The sequence below is a fragment of the Chinchilla lanigera genome, unplaced genomic scaffold (assembly GCF_000276665.1).
Source record: "Chinchilla lanigera isolate Chin_1 unplaced genomic scaffold, ChiLan1.0 scaffold00007, whole genome shotgun sequence".
In the NCBI taxonomy this organism is placed as follows: Eukaryota; Metazoa; Chordata; class Mammalia; order Rodentia; family Chinchillidae; genus Chinchilla; species Chinchilla lanigera.
Genome location: NW_004955408.1, coordinates 14494959 through 14512732, shown reverse-complemented (window position 1 = coordinate 14512732; position 17774 = coordinate 14494959). Strand labels below are relative to the sequence as shown.

General features: G+C 37.6%; 1 protein-coding gene and 1 long non-coding RNA gene across 4 annotated transcripts in view; one reads left to right on the top strand and one right to left on the bottom strand.

The window, feature by feature from the left end:
* Positions 1-16389, bottom strand: part of LOC106147443 — a 28429-nt gene extending 12040 nt beyond the window's left edge. The window contains exons 1-2 of the long non-coding RNA XR_001232349.1: positions 16275-16389; positions 14296-14382 (exon numbers count right to left, since the gene is read on the bottom strand). This is a non-coding gene — a long non-coding RNA (uncharacterized LOC106147443). The remainder of the gene's footprint in view (positions 1-14295; positions 14383-16274) is intronic.
* The window catches only part of Atp10b (ATPase, class V, type 10B), a 320484-nt gene extending 302916 nt beyond the window's left edge, over positions 1-17568 (top strand). For all 3 annotated transcript variants that reach the window (XM_005376268.1, XM_005376269.2, XM_005376270.2), the window contains 3 exons: positions 775-879; positions 11496-11683; positions 16871-17568. In XM_005376268.1, the coding sequence (XP_005376325.1) occupies positions 775-879; positions 11496-11683; positions 16871-17327 (750 nt within the window). In that variant the 3' untranslated portion in view covers positions 17328-17568. The remainder of the gene's footprint in view (positions 1-774; positions 880-11495; positions 11684-16870) is intronic.
* Positions 17569-17774: the final 206 nt, after the last annotated feature.

The window sequence follows — 17774 nt, the reverse complement described above, 5'->3', positions numbered from 1 at the left end:
ATCCCATCTCAGTCTGGTTCCCAGTTTAAGGATTTAGCAAGGATACCTGTATTCTTCCTGGACAGAGGGCCAGGTTGTTGGCCAGTTGCCACCAGGTGAACAATGATGCTTACTGAGCCTCTGAGCTCATATTATGTTACAATTAGCAAAAGAGAGGGCTGTGGAAGGCAAGCATCTTATGCTTTGCTCAGATTTACTAGTTTCTAATTGGTCTCTCTTTGTGTTTCTTGCTTTATCTTTTGCACCTACCAAATGCTTAACAGATAGAACACAGCAGTACAGAGTTCTACAAACCTCCTATGCTTATCTTTAGCTCTGACTTTTTCCTGGTCTGCACTTCCCTGTGTTCTCAAGTGACTAACTTCCCGTACTCTTATCTCAGCTGATCTGTCTTCTGTGTTCCCGGGGCCCCGTCCTCATCTCTACTCTAGCACTTACCACCTTAAATCGCACCATATCTGCTGTGCCGAGCGCACCGCAAATTCACTGAAAGTGGACACAGAAGTAGCCTCAGCACAGGGCTTGGTGGGTGCCTAGTAAAGCTTTTGTTCATTCATTCTGCAAGGGTTTTACAGCCCTCGTTATGGCTACTTCTGGCAAACATGCCTCTGAATAAATGAGTCCCATCAACTTATTTCTCATGTGTTCCTTGGGTATCAACTGGATGCCTTCTCTCCTTCCTTCCCCTCACTTGACACCTGCCTTCACTGATACTTTATAATCGCTGTATCAAAGCCTTACATCTCAAAATACCTGTTTGTTCCTCCTCTGCAGACCTACAAAGGCTCTGATATTGATGTCTTCACATTTGGAACTCCAATCAACACCATCTCCCTCACCACCATCCTCCTGCACCAGGCAATGGAAATGAAGACTTGGGTAAGTGTCTGAAGTCCCTGTTAGCTTAAAAAGTATGCTCCTGTCGATTGATGACATTAAGGTTTTTGAGTTGTTTCTCTGTATTTTGATCTACTCAAGAAATACATACTGAGCTCCCAGGTGTACCTTACATGTAAAGCGGTGATTTAGGTAAAGAAGATCAATCCCTGGCCTCCATATGCTTATCCACACAAGATGACAAAACTAACACACATTAAACAGGAGACAGTCAGTTGCAAAAATGTGATAACATTGATAGAGTGTTCAGGAGTGTTTCAGAGACAAAGAAAAGATTGCACTGAGCATGCCTGAGGTTTTATAGGGGGGGAATGTTTCCCATTTAACTTCAAGGTAAAGGACTAGAAAACTACTTCCAGATCACAATGTCTCAAATATGTCCATATACCACATTTTTATGTCTGAAAAGGTAATGCCAGCATTCTCAATGAAGTTTTCTAGCTCATGATAATTATAAAGACAAAGAGCTCAAAATTATGATTTGCATATATTGTCTCATTGAAAGTCACAGAGCCCTTTGTGTAAGGTATCTTTATATTCCCATTTTATAGATTTAGAAATACCTATAACAAGATTAAGAAATCGGCCCTAAGCAGTTCAAGAGAAAAACCGATTTTGAATGTTGGCAGTCTGGCCTTTGAGTATGTAACCACTCTTCTAATAGTGGGAAAAGACAAGACGGAAGTGGAGTATGGAAATCAGTACAGGAAGGTGTGTTCCTAAGCACACTGAAATGGCTCTTGCTGAAGGCTTATGTATCAAAAACTTGGAAAAGTTCCTCTATTATGCAATGGAACTTATCTCACCACTATCATAAGCAAAAGCAAACCCTGACCAGCTAAGCAGTAGCTGATAAGAGCCACCAAAGGGAACTTGTGGATCCAAGTTCCCATTTTGAAAACCCATTCTGCTCTGAAGCATGCCAGTGACAGAACAGAGCAATAAAACCACAACAGCATAGCAAGCTGCTGACTAGGCTCAAACCACAGGCTTTCTGGGGGCCAGGACCAGAGATTACGCAGGTGGGGTATGTGGCTTCTGGGGGGTAGAGTAGATTGGAGCCCTTTTACTGTTGGATCCAACTTCCCCTCTCAAAAAACCAAGAAAAGGAAAGATAACAGTGACAATCCGTTTGGAGTTTGGAGCTTTATCAGAAGCTATGAGCAAGGAATATAAGAGTCAAAGACATGACTTTGATATTAGGAACTAAGCCAAGCTAAGAGGCCTTTAGAGCTCTTGAACATGAAAAATGGTCATTGAAATTAAAAGTTAATTTTCGGGACACCCTCTCAATCAGACACTGGCAAAAAAGTAAACTACCGAATTGGAAAGTAGTATTGGGAACTCATCCACAATGCCACACTCTTCTGAAAAAGTAATTAAGAGAAATGGTGGCTAGAATGAAGGTCTTCATCATCCACATAATGGGAGGTGCAGGAGAAGTAAAAGGGAAAATGAAAAGCAATATTTGAAGCAGTAATCTTTGGAAATAAAAAATAAATCTAGCTATATCACCTGGGTGAATTATAGGGAAACTGTATAGTTAAGAGACCCAGATGTGATCTTAAAGTCTACCAGATAGTGAGCTACTTAAAAAGAGATAGCAATAAATCTGACAGTCAAATAAAAGTCGCTAGAAAACAGTGGATTAATTATCGTCAAAGACTTGTGCATGTATGGAAATATGACTCTGAGTCCCATTAATATGTGCAATTTATATGTTAATTAAAAAGTAGGGAAAAATAAAATATTTGATGAACTATGAGGCTTATCACCCATAGACCCCCCCCACTAAAAGAAGAAATATATCTGAGAAGAAAATTTTTAAGAAAACTAGAATTCCAAGAAATAACATGGTGAAGAGGAGGAACTAGTCAAAGGGTAATTTATGTGACAGCCTTCATCACACATAGGAGAAAAACAGAGGTATACATTTTATGGTATGTCCTCCAATTATGAACAAACTGTGTTCCAGGAGAACATTTGTGTGTTGGATTCATTCATAAACCCACAAAGTAAGACCTGTACAGTACAGCTGTGAATCTTATACAGTACATCTGTGAAAGTTCACAACTCAAATGTTGGTAAGTCAAGGACTTACTGTGTACATTTTTCCATAAAAGTTCACATTAATTTCTTAAATACTTAAGGTTAAACACTGAAGGAATGAGAAGGGGAATGTACAGAAAGCTATCTATTCTGCAGAATGTAGCAGTGATGAAAAAAGCAGATGGCAAACAATACAAAATATGCTCAAATCCAAATGTCAGTATTCACAATAAATATAAATGGATTAAAAATTTTCCTTTTAAAAACAAAAATTTCACATTACATATTTTTTCATAAAAAGAAATTGGCAAAGAATCACAGCATAAGGTCATTTTATAGCTCTATAGGACTTCCATGGATCAAATATACAATAAAGTAGAAAGGATGTATAGGCTCTGAATAAACTGTCACATTTGATCTAATATATAAAACCCTACTCCAAACAAATAGCAAATATACATTTTTTTCAAACACATAGACTATTAACAAAAGAAAAACTACCAAATTTCAAGTCATACAAGGATTTGAAAGAAGAATAGTAAAGAAAATGTTCCCTGACAAGAAGACATTTAGATTAGAAACAAGCAATAAACAATAAACCAAACAAAACCTAACATACTTGGAAATTCCAAAATGTACTTCTAGATAATTTGAGGTTAATAATAAATTATGATGGAAATTACAACACACTCCCTGATGAATGACTATAGAAATATGACATACACAAACTTGTAGAGTGCAACTAAAGCTTCTATTAAAAATAAAAAGGTGAGAAAATAAAGTTAAGAACTCAAAGAACTTAAAAGATTTCTATCTAAAACCTTAAAGAATAGAGAAGGAAAATTGGACCCACGTGTGTAAACATCATATTGTCTCCTTGGTATAGGAACCTAAAAGAATAAGTAAAACTCAAAATGTACAATAGATGATAGGAAAGGGAAAGAAATTGCTCAAAGGAAGGAAATAGGATGAGGGAAAGAAGAAAAAAGAAAGAAGGCAGGCAAAATGTAAATATATATATGAATAGCTGTGATAACTATATTGCTGATATCTGATGGTATATTGAAAGGAAGTTAATGCTTAAAATTTTTTATGTTCTGATCAATTTTGCATGCTTGTATCTGGTAATCTGAGCAACTGATTTGAAGGTAACAATATGCAATGGAATTACCAGGGTGAATTCCTACCATCTTGTCTAGTGAAACCCTGTATTATCTCTAATGTTTTATCTAATAACTATTTTCTTATTCTCTTTAATGGTTTGAACAATCTTCCATTCTTACATCTGGTAATCTGAGTAGTGTAGTTGAGGATAGCTATATGTAATGTAACAACCACTGTTAATTCATATCATTTTGTCTTGAAACCCTGTATCGCTTTAAATGTTCTTGTTTTGGTTTGTTTATGTTTGTGATACTGGTATGCTGCTATTGTTCTTTTTGTTTGTTTGTTTCTCATTTACTACTCCTTTTATAATAAAATTTTTAAAAATTGGAATAGAGAAGAAACAAAGTGAGAAAAAGTGAATGAAATAATAGGGGTGAAAAAAATCAGTAAGTCCAAAAATGAACTCCTCAAAAGTTCAAAGAAAATTAAACTCTGACAAAACACATTTTGGAGAGGACACAAAACACTCCTGGGGATAGAAAAGACAGTTATTATATATATCATCAGGTTTTTAATTCATATATTTTTTTAAGTTTGCTTAAATGTAAAATTTACCAAAACATAGTTGAGATCCCTCGATGAGTATGAGTAAGGAAAATCAAAGTCCTCAAAAAAATCAGAATCCAAAGGATTACAGAGGTGACTTTGACCAAACTTTTAAGGGACTATATCCATTTTATAACCACTTATCTTCATGGAATAGAAAAACAGGAAAAGATAGTCTTTTAGTATGTTTATGCTGTCATAACAAAATATGAGAGAATAGATTATTTATAAAGAATAGAAATGTGTTTCTCACAAAAGTAAAAGGAGAAAATGATAAAGAATCCATATTTGAAGCAGTAATCTTTGAGAATGAATATCAATCAAAATAAATCTGGTAATATCACCTGGGTATATTATAGTGAAACTGTACAACTGAGACCCAGAGAGGATCTTAAGGCCTACCAGAGATAAAGTTACTTAAAAAGAAATAAGAGTGACTGACAGTCAGACTAAAGCCGCTGGCAATCAATGGATTGGGAAACCCAGGATCAAGGTTCTGGCAGTTTCGGTGTCTGGTAAGGGCTGTTCTGTGTATCCAATGCGACACCTTTTGCTGCCTCCTCTAGAGAAGAGGGAAGGTAAAAAGGATGACCACTGCGTCACCACATGCCAGAAAAGATAAAAGAGACAAATGATGTGTCCTCACATGGCAGAAGGGCAAAGGGCATGCAGGCACTGCCTTCAACCTCTTTTATAAAAGCACGGACCCATGCATAAGAGCACAGCCCTCGGGAATTAACCACTTCCCACAACATTCTACCTCTCCACACTTTCACACTTATGAATTTTGAAACTATAACAATTTGCTTCTCATGATACCAAAATGGACATGGATAGTTCAAGGAAAAAGATTATGAAACAATTTCACCAATGAGCATAGATGTAAAAAATGCTAAATAAATGGAGGCAAATCAGCTCAGTGGTAAGCACAACTAAGGAATTTCCGTCTCCTGTTAGCAGACTATAAATTTATATATCTCTCTAGTGAATGGTTTGAAAATAGCTGGGAGAGTTTAAAGTATTCATTTGCTATGACACAATTTTTCTAAGTATGCACCCTGGACATACCCTTACACCAATACAGAAGGAGAAGCATACAAAGTATTTGCTATAGCACTATTCATGATAGCAAATAAAAAGCAAGCCTAAATGCTCAGCAAAATGTTCAAGAGGAAAACTGTGCTATTTTCATATACTAGAATACAGAGTCCTTACTTAGAATGCTTTGAATTGTAGTTTTTTCAACTTTACCATAGTATGAAAGCAACACATATTTAGTAGAAACCATACATCAGATTTTGAATTTTCATCTTTTCCTGGGCCAGTAAGGGGATATTCCCTCAGTGTAATACTGGGCAGTGGCAGCGGCTCCCAGTCATCCACATAGTCACAAAAGTAATAGACATCCCATAGCTATAGTGAACTGTATCACTAAGCTATGATGTTCAATAGATTAAGTGTATTACAATGCATTTTCAAATTATAATGGGTTTATAAAGACATCACCCTGCTGTAAGTCAAGGAGCATTGGTGGTTAAAATGAACAAACTCTAACTATAGCAACATAGATAAAATTCCAAAGTATAATGCCAAGTGAAAAAACAATCACAGAAATATCTTAGTCTGCTCAAGATGGCATAATAAATACTATAGACTGGGTGGCTTATAGAACAAAAAGTTATTTCTTGCAGTTTTGGATGCTAGAAGTCCAAGATCATTGTGTCAGTCCGGTCATTATGTGGGGAAAGTCTTTCACTTGGCTTGTAAGCAGCTGCCATTTAGCTGTATTTTCATATCTGAAAAAGCAAATATATAGAGGAAGAAAATGAGGGAAAGAGGGAGGGAAGAAGAGAGAGAGAAACAGAGAGAGAGAGAGAATTTCTCTCATGCCTTTTCTTACAGGGCCAGGAAGCCCATCCATGAAGGCTTCTCCCTCATGACCTAATTATCTTCCCAAAGCTGCCACCTCCAAATACTATCACACTGGGGATTAGGTTTCAACACACTAATTTGGGCGAGAACATGGGTGTTCATTACATAGGATACAAATTGTAAAGCCCAAAAGCATCCATAAATATGAATATATAAACATACGCATAAAATGATAAATACTAAAATTATAATTCAAGATTAAAGAGAGATCACTTACAAAGAGATATGGGTACTTTTTCTTTGAGACAAAGTCTTGGTAAATTGCCCAGGCTGGCCTTAAACTCGAAATGTTCATGCATTAGCCTCCTGAGTAGGTGGGATTACAGGCATGTACCACCACATCCATTTCATGGTAGCTATAACACTTAATCTTTATCTATATCCTTGAAATAATTTTGCAGTAATTTAATTACATTTTTTTTAAATTGAAGATATTTCCAAGAGAAACTCTGCTGTCTGTGATCCTGTTAACCAGTAGATTTTTTTTAACTTTTCTAAACACCCTGCACAGTGTAATGAGGCTTCCACTGTATACTAAATTGATGGTAAGCCTCAAGATTCTGTGCACTCTCTTTATCACTGCACCCACTAGCCTTAAAAGATAGCAACACAATTAGCATTGCTAATCCACACAGTGAGTCCTAGACCAACTACCCCAATAGTTACTTCTGATTTCTAGTACTGTCTGGGAAGACGTCATCTATGAAATGAAAAACATATCTCCTTTTTCAAAGTACTACAATCAGTGGTTAGCTTAGTTCTTCCCCTAGTGGAAATAAAATAGAATTTTAATAGTTGAGTCTGTTTTCACAGTCCTTACCAAAACTGTAAAAGTTAGCTAAATAATTTGTTAGGAGAATAAATTCAAAAACACTATTGCTCAACATGATGACTGTAGTTAATAACTACAGATGTATTATAGTCATAAACTGCTAAGAGATTTTTAAATCTTCTCGCCACTAAGAAAAGTATAAGCTTGTGAGGTAATACACATGTCAATTAGCTTGACTTACCTATTGCACAATGCACAAAATGATTCAAAAATACATTGCATATGAAAAATAGAATTTTACTTCAATTAAATAATTTAAAAAGGAAAAGAGAAACCTAGCCTACTCCTTCAGGGCATGACTTATTTGGATTATCTCTTCAGCTGAAAACAAAGATATTGGATAACATTTTTTAAAACTCTGTAAAAGTGTGAAAGGCTGATAGCTGACATCATAGTAAAGACCAAAACCTCCAGGAAAGAGAGATTCTAGAGAGTTAAGTTGAGCCAATGCCTGTTTCCTTGAGGATACTTATGACCCTGCCCAAAAGAATTTTGTTTTGACAGACTTGAGTAAAAGACTCAGAAATTAAAACACAGGTTCCCATAGTATGAATCTAAGAACCAGCCGCAGTATATTGGGATATCAAAGGCCACAGAATAAGGACAAGAGCATACTAAAAATGCACCTATATCTAACCCTCTCCTCAGCAGTTTCTACATGGCTTATTCCCCCTGTGCTGAACAGAGCAGAGACAATCAGCATAAAGAACTACCTTTGAAGGTTGTAACCATGGGTGGGCCTTGCATAGATGTCAAGCCCAGGTGTACACCATCTGGGTGAGCCAAACTTCAACCTATAAATTCAGTGTCAAGGGAGTCAAGACTGGGCTGAGCCACTGATCCAAGGGCATTGCACTGCAGATAAATAGATATGGAGATATATATATATAGCTATGAATCTATCTATCTATCTATATCAATAGATAGATATAGAGATATAGAGATAGAGATAGATATAGATATTATCCTTGCCGCAGGATAGTATCTACATACTAACCCTCAAATAATCCCTATTAACTTTTTAGAAATAGCATCACACATTCAGAAATGACCACTGTTACAAGGAAACAAGAGCATAAAAGTGAGAATCAAAGAAACAGATATATCAGATACTGAAATTATCATATTTTTATACAAAATCTATGCTTGGTGTGCCTAAAGAAATAAATAATAAGCTTTAAAATGTCACCAGAGATTGTTGAACTATACAAAGTAATCTAGTAGACTTTAAAAGAGGCCAAATAGAGCATTCAGTAATAAAAATTACAATAATTTCATGGCTAGTTTAAAGGTAGATTGAATATAGTTAAGGGGAAAGTTACTTGAAATTTTCCAAAATACAAAAGAAGAAAAATAATGAAAATTATAGAAGAGTTATTAAGAAGTATAGAGGATAAAGTAGTAGGTGAAAAATCAACATATATTTGATAAGAATCTCAGAAGGAAATTATAAGGTAGACAAAATACAGGCAGGGTTTCAAAAGATCACTTGAGAATTTTGCAGAAGTGATTGAAAGACATCAGTCCACAGATGCAAGAAGATTAAAACAAACTAAGCAAGATAAGTAAAAAACAAATCCATACTACAATGAACACCAAAAGAGAGAAAATGAACACCAAAGAGAAAAAAAAATTTCTAAGAAATGAAAATTTCATTTAAAAAAATGTTTAAAAGAACCAAAAAAAGAAAAGAAAAGAAAATTTCCATCTAAGGAACAACAGATAAAGAGATTATCTCTTTAAAATAAAATTTTAAAAAATTTTAAAAATAGAGATTGCTGATTTCCCAATCATTCCAATGGGAACCAGCACTTCTGGTAAAATGGCAGAATGGTGAGCAGCAGAGAAACAGCCTCTCTGATATCTGGAATCCAGATATTTGAATATAGGAACATGAGGAAGAGAAGGAAGAGGGAAGTGGATTCCTGGAACCCAGCAAGGATCTGAAGCAAGAATTAAAGCACTTGAGGAAACTGAAGAAAGGGGACGCAGCACAGAAGAGGGAAGTGGAAGCAGAGCTTTCTCTCTCAGCCCTGACTCATGGCATGGGAGGGACAGTTCAAACCTGCAGATTCACGGTGACTACTGGTGACCCTAGAGGCCTCCACAGAAAAACACACATTGGAATGGAGCAGTGGACACTGGGGACTGAAGTGGCTAGTGAGTTATTCAGATTCAGACATCCCACCCCTAAAGTAGAGGGCCACTGGCTAGTAGCCATTTTGGGCCAATAGAAGTCAGAACACAGAGCCCCTACAGATTGGCTATGAGTTGGCTCCATCTAGCACTCCAAATGTTCTAAAGGACATTCTAGAAGGAGATAACAAAGCTACAACTCCATGATCCCTGGCAGAATGAATCCACCCAGCAAGGCAAGTAATTAAACAAGGAAAAAGAAAAGGAACTGGTAACAGAAAAATAACATGACAATAATAAGTCAATACATATCAGTTATGACCATCAATATTATTGGTCTCAATTCACCATTCAAAAGAAACAGATTGGCAGAATGGATCAAGAAACAAGATCCAATAATATAGCCCAAACAAGAAATACAATTAACTCAAAAAGAAATTCAGAGATTTAAAGTTAAAGGATTGAAAAGAATACTCCATGTGACAGGAACACAGGAAAAAGCAGGAATAGCTATTCTATTTGCAGAGAAATTGGATTTCAAGCCAAGACTGATCAAGGGAGACAAAGAAGGTCATCATATCCTTGATAAATATATATGCACCAAGTAACATGCATACAACTATATAAAGCAAATAATAAGGGACATGAAAATTCAAACAGGCACTAATACAATCAGAACAGGAGACCTCAATACCCCACTGTCACAAGAGACAGATAAAATGAACAAAGAAATATCAGAACTGAACCAAAATTTTCAATAAATGGATTAGTGGATGTCTACAGAGTGTTCCACCCCACAATATCATAACATACATTCTTTTCAGCTTCACATGGGATGGTCTTCAAAACAGACCACATACTAGCTCATAGAAAATGCTTAAATGAATACAAAAGAATTGAAATTATCCCATATATATTATCAGACCATACTACAATGAAATTTGAAACCAGTGGCTAAAGAAACCACAAAAACTTCATGAACACATGGAAATTAAATAAACAATTAAATAACACCCTCCTGAACAACCAATGTGTCATAGAAGAAATTAAAGAAGAAAATAGACAGTTTCTACAACTAAACAATAATGCCAACATACTGGAACTTATTGGATATAATCACAGCAGTCCTATGACAGAAATTTATAGTCACAAATTCCCACATCAGAAAAACAGTATGAGCTCAAATAAGTAATCTAATATTAAACATCAAGGTTCTAGACAAATAAGAGAAAGGTCAAGACCAAAGCTCATATGAGGGAGAAAATTCTAAAGATTAGAGCAGAAATTAATGCAATGGAGACTAAGAAACCAATACAAAGAATAAATGAATCAAAGAGTTGAATGAATCAATGAATCTTTCTTTGAAAGATTAGATACAATTGGCAAACCCTTAGCCAACCTTAAACTAGTAAAGAAGAAAAATTATACAAAATAGTATGCTTACAAGAAGACAAGAATAAAGAAAAGCACAAACCAGATGGGACAAAATAAGATCAGACAGCAGAACACTCTGCTGCTTTGAAAATGAATTCACTACTATCATAAGTGGAAAAAATGGATTCATAACACACATATAAATTTGAGACAAAAAGACAAAATGGCACAACACTAACTCTCCAACATTTTAAAACAAGTTACATAGGGAAACCTAGATATGTGATAAAGCTATAAGGATACCATGGAAATTATTACCAAAGTCAGGAAAGTGATAAAAAAAAATTTAGGGTCTCCTGAGACATGGATATTCCAGTTCTAGGCTGTAGCAACATGGACATTTGTTTTACAATGATCCATTAAACCTTTTGCCTCTTAAAAAGTGTGTGTGTTTGTGTTACATTTCAAAAATGCTTCAAACAAAGTTAGTCAAGTAGTGCAGTCACACTACCCACTAATCTAATCAATACCTTCAACCGTGTTTTCTTCTTTCCCTCCACAGACCTTCATCCATGGGCTCGTCCTCTTGGGCAGCTTTCTGATGTATTTTGTGGTGTCTCTACTGTACAACGCCATCTGTGTCACCTGCAATAGTCCCGCCAACCCCTACTGGGTGATGGAAAACCAGCTCTCAGACCCCACCTTCTACCTCGTGTGCATCCTCACCCCAGTCGTGGCTCTTCTCCCAAGGTTAGAGCACCGTGGCTAACTCCTTTCTAGAACTCCTGGTCTCCCTGTGATAAGCAATGTTCATAACCTAAGTGAGAGATTTTACTCTTGATAGGCTCCCTGAGGCTGTTTGGCCAGAGATAGGGTGCTAAGACAAAAAGAACAATAAGTAGGAGAAAAGGGACATGGACCCTGCTCTCAACTCTGGCATAGCCTCCATCACAATATCTATGAAATGGGTGTAACAATTCATGCATTTTTGACTTAGAAATTTTGTTGTGTGACAAGGAAGCCTTTTCAAACCTCTATGCTTCTTTATCTATCTATTAACTAGGGGGTCTCTCACCAAATACCTACAGGGACAGGCAAGCAACTGCAGCAAGCAGGTGAAGTGCAGACAAAGAAAGAAAGAACTCCTTAGATTCTTCCTATCACTACCACAGGGAAATCTCCAGTGAGGCATTCCAGAGCTTCAGAATTTCCCAGGAATTTAAAGCTTGCATGAAGCTTTAAATAATATTAAAAGCCAGAAGTTTCTGACTTTTAATATTATTTAAGTTTGTTTAAAATACACATAACATATAAAACTTTGTGAGCTAAATCACTGATGGCCCACAGACTGCTTCTGATATTTCCAACCTAAAATCCTTAGTTTTCACCCTTTCCAGAATAGCAACAATGACAAAAATAATGTCTTGCCTTTCCATGGAGCCTTCCCTTGACATACACTCTCCTGTACACACTCATACAGTATTTAATATCTTTTCCCATCAGCTAAGAATTAGATGGAGATCTGGTTCTAGTCCTACTTGTTTACGAGAAACCTGAAATTCCAAGAAGAGCCAAGATGTGTCCACAACTCAGCACAAATCACAGTGAAAGCTAGATTCTCCCACTCAGAGACCTACGTTCTCTTCTCCAATGAACATTCTAATTAGAAAACTTGGTGAATTTGATTAGCAATGGTGAAGTCATGGATAAAGTGTCACTTTTTCTCCATCCTCTGGGTCTCATCACTCTGAACATTACAATCCAGCCTCTTAACACTGTAAACGTATAATCAATGGACAATCCCAACATTGGGCAGAGCTTTCTTTTATCAAAATTAGGCAGAAAGCTACCAACAACCTTGTTTCCTTTAATAAGTTTCACCATTTGCTTAACCCATGTTGGTTTCCATTTCTTCCTTCTAAACTAGCTCACAACCTCGACTTCACATGCAGAGTTGGAATCTAAAAGCACCAAGATGGCAAGTAGCGTTACTCCCAGTACACACCGATAACAGTAGTTGTGTTCTAAGTATTTGTTGTGTGCATGACCTCCTTCCTTGGTCCCTATAGGTCACTGCAGCCTCTTCTCCTGATCTTTGCTTCAAATTTTGGGTTCCACACCACCAAGTTTCTTGTACCATGACGTGACCCTAGGCCTTCTCACATCCTTGCCATCTCTCACACTGACTTATTTGTAATGCTCTTCCTCTTGCCAAACGTCCTCCCCCTTTGACATTATGTTAAGCATGACCCTTTTCAGAAGTTCTGTGGCTTCCCCTACCTTCCTCAGGCTGAAACAGGTCTCTCCCTCAAATTCCATCACCTGAGTATATCTCTGTCACAAGCTTCCCACACACACACACACACATGAAAGTGTCTGTTCATCTCTCTCTAACCATCAGCTCTGGAGAGGAGGGATCCTCATCTCTGTGGAAGGATCATTTAGCGCACTTCCTATCACATAGTCTGCACTCAACTGAAGAAATAGAGATGAATAATATAGGACCCTTGCTCTTAAGAATTCTTTAATTCAGTGGATGATTTGGATATAAATGTGCCCACATGTGATATTGATTGGTACTAACAGAGAGACTTGAGAGTGTAGCCTGGGTATAAATTAAGCCTCAGGGGACATTTCCCATTCTACTCCTTCTTTGGTGCTACCCATAGGGAGAAAGACCGTGACAGGGGCCACAAGGATCATGCTCTCGTTGGAAAAAGGTATCGAATATGTAGGTACACATTTCTGTTCCCCACTTTTAGTATATGTGCTGCCGAAGCGAGCACATCTGTTCCCCACTTTTGAAGTTAAACACAATTGCGATGTCCACTAGCTAAGGGATGAACACTTGTATTCCAGTTCTTATTCAGGGTATAAAAATAAATTTGTAAGCCCCCTATTCCTTAGCAGTGCCTTACTAGAAAGCACATTGGAAGCCAGTGTCTACAAGGCTGAAGTAGCTGTTTAATGAAGATCCTTGAAAAGTATACAGACTATTGACATGTGTATATTAAAAGACAAGCACTCCACCTGACAGCTTGTTAAACAGATGAGGGACATGGTACAGAAAAGCTAGCAAATATTTACTTGGTAGTTACCATAATGCATAGGTTAAATCTTTGCTTATTCTGCATTATCATAATAAAAGTTGAATGTTCACTCAATTCTGTTTACTAAGAAAGGCAAAGAGATTTCTTCTCATAGTGAAAGGATTATTTTAACAGCTGTAAGGACTGCCAACTTGGAACAATTCCTATTTGTTTATAGAGATCTACATGATAGAATGTTTGATGCAGAAAACTATATTTATTCACTTAAAGTAGTAAACTCCACTTACCATAATGGAGATTGATCATACTCACCAAGCTTGTGATAATTCATCCTCTAAACCCATGACTTCATGAATCACGATCTTAGTTCAACCAGCATAAAAGAACAGCACAAATTCCCTGGAGTCGGAAACATAGATGTATATAAATTATTTTACAGATAAAACAAAAGTAAATATGTATCAGCCTTAAAACTCAATATAGCCTCATAATTAGGTAAAGTACAGGGCAACAGTTCTCTTGGTGACCCCACACACTTAGTTGATGTTTTCTTGTTGTTCTTTGTTTTTTTTTTTCTACTTCTCTGTTCTTTTTTTTGCTGCCTTATATCCTTGATATGGTACATATTAATCCTACATCTGTTCTCTTGAATTCTAACTTTATATTCAATTCACAAACACAGCAAACACTATTATAGATTTTAAAATCAGCTGTAACTGATGAATCTTCACTACAAATTCCCAACACTGACCTTTCTTCTGAATTCCAGACACACCTTTCTAGCTATCTATTCATCACCTCCACTGGGCATATGAAGTCTGAGGGAACTGGGAAACATCTATAATTTAATTTATGATTCCTTCCTCCATCGCCACAAGCATCCCAAAACTCTGGTCCTCATCCAGATTTCCTTTCAGCAAATGCTACCCTTTCAGAACCAAGGCAGACTTATGGAAGTTGGCCTCAGCATCTTCTGTTACCTCATACCCATCTCTTGCATAGCACCAGTCCTGAATATTCTACCTCTGAAAACTTCCCAGATCCATTTCTATGGACACTACCATTGACAGGTTATGTCTCTTTCACTCCAAATTAATTCAGTATTCTTCCATTGGGTCTTTTATTATGATCCATTGTCACTGTATCAAAGTGTGGTCACGTCACCTATTTATAACCCCCAATGGCTTCCCTAGGCCCTTACAATAAAACACAAAAAGCAAACATGGCCCCTAGTATTTCCCTGCTCTCCTCCACCAACCCCACCTTGGTCATATTTCTCCTCTCTCCAGATTGCGCCCATCGGGGCCTGGGTTTTCATTCTTTCCCTTTTGCCTGCTTATATCCTACACAAACCTCAGCCTTCACCTTCAATGCTTCTTCCTCAAAGAAGTTCTCCAGACAAGATGTTTGACATTCTCTGGACATTTCAACCTGTAACTATATTCATGTACTATGAGAGAGGAAGAACTGTTTGTCCCGTTCTAAACTTAATCCTGTGGCACAGCCCATTGTGGGAACTTGACAAGTATTAGTTGGACAAACTGATGGAAGGGAAAAGCAAAAGTTGATGGTTTGGGGGTAGGCTCTAGTGTTCAGGCAAGAAATCGACTCTCCTGAAGCTCAGAGATGACCTTACTGGTGGGTTGAGAAATAATGGCAAAAACTTTATCTGACTTTGTGAGATCTACTATAATCTTCAGAAACACATTGCTTACTGTGGGGTAACCATGAATAATGGAAGGCTTTCTGCTTCTAAGACTTTAAAAAATTAAAGAAAACATTTTTAAATGACCTTAGGGAAGTACCTGTGCTCTGGGATAGATTACTTTTCAGACAAAGAAACTGACTCCTGGATAGGGAATATGAATAGCTTTATCACAAGCTGATGTATGCTTCCCAAGGCCACATAGCATTCTTCTTGTCACACTTTCCCCTGACTGAATTTACAACGGGAAAAAGCTTGTAGACAGAGATAGAGACTCTCAATGTCAGACTCTACCACAGGCTGAAAGCAGCTTGGCAAGAGGGAAGGAGTCCTGATTCAGTCAACACAAAGATCTCTTACTTCCCAGGAGACCTTGGGAATCTCCCCTCATCCCTTGAGCATTTAATTTCTTTACTTGGAAAACACTATTAATAAATGACACCTTCAAGTCAGCATGGTACATGAATCTTAGGGAAAAAAAACTATTTTAAAATAAATTATTAAGTTTCACCAAGGGTTAAAATTACAAAGCAATTAAACTTGCCAAAATTAAAGTAGATCCAAAATCGAGTGGAGTCCCTTGTACCTGGTATGTGACAGACAAGCCTCTGGATCCAGGGTGTTTTGTTCTGACCACAGCCCTGCCACTGTGTGGCTCTGGACAAATCACTGAATCAGTCTCCCAGTACCTTCAGTTTCTGCATCTGTACATAGATGAGGATGTACAGTTATGCATTACCCAACAACAGGGGTACATTCTAAGACATGCATCATTAGACACTTTCATCACAGTGGAAAGCCCACAGAGCACACTGGCATAAACTAGGCTGGCTATGTCCCTAGGTGATATAATCTTATAGGACCAACACCATATATGTGATCCATTATTGATGGAAACATAACCCATGACTGTACCAACCAGGTGAATTGTTAGAAGAATGAATTAACAATACACATGTCTCATAATAGTCCTGATAGTCAATAAACATGAGCTACTTTGTCATTGTCATGCTCCTCAACATCACAATCCCCAGGCTTAGATTTGCTAGCCATCACTTGGGAGTGTAACAGATTGGATCTTGCCCTAGGTGGGGAGTTGGATTCTAAGACCCCATTTAGTGCTGATATTGGAGGAGTCAACAAAGAAATAGAAAATAACCTTATCCTTTTATTTTCTACCAGGTACTTTTTCTTGTCTGTACAAGGGACTTATGGAAAGTCTCTGATTTCAAAAGCTGAGAAAATTGACAAACTGCCCGTGGATAAAAGAAACCTGGAAATCCAGAGCTGGAGAAACAAGAAGAGGCCTGCCCCCGTCACTGAAGTGGCTCAGTCTGCTCACCATCCAGCACCACCTGTCCCACAGCAGGACTTCAGAACCAGCACCCCAAAGAGCTCCAGTCCCCACAAGCGGAAACATGTGGAAGACTGGATGCTCCATGGGCAGAGAGGCAGCAGAGAGTGCAGGAGGGAGGACCCATGCTTGGGGGGCCCCTCAGCTAAACTGTCATCTGGACAGCACCTCCTAGAGCCTAATAGGACATTGGTTCCTGGAGCCTACTCAAGGGGTCAAAATGATGTGCGCCAGCCCTTGAGCAGAGGCAGCCATCGCCGATCCCAGAGTTCTCTGACCATATGAGGGAGCTGCAGCAATCTGCACACACTCAGAAAAGGCCTCTCAATCACTGACCCACACAACCCAGGACCCTCCCTCTCCATAGAGGAAAAAAATTGGCCAGTCTTATTCTTTCTTCTCTACCAGATTTGATTTCCTAAGAGGAAGCACTAGCTCCAAGGAGTTTGACCAAGAGAAAGAAAGAAAAAAGAAAAGAAAAGAAAAGAAAAGAAAAGAAAAGAAAGGAAAGGAAAGGAAAGGAAAGGAAAGGAAAGGAAAGGAAAGGAAAGGAAAGGAAAGGAAAGGAAAGGATTGAAAAACCAGTTGTCCTCTAGTTTTTCTTTTGCTACCAGCAGCACATCTTGCAAACAGAGTTTTTATGAGGAGACTACATTTCTGTTGCATTGAATTTTAAAATGTTTTAGCCCAAACATATTCACATCACTTTCTAGATAACTAAAGCCTGCAACA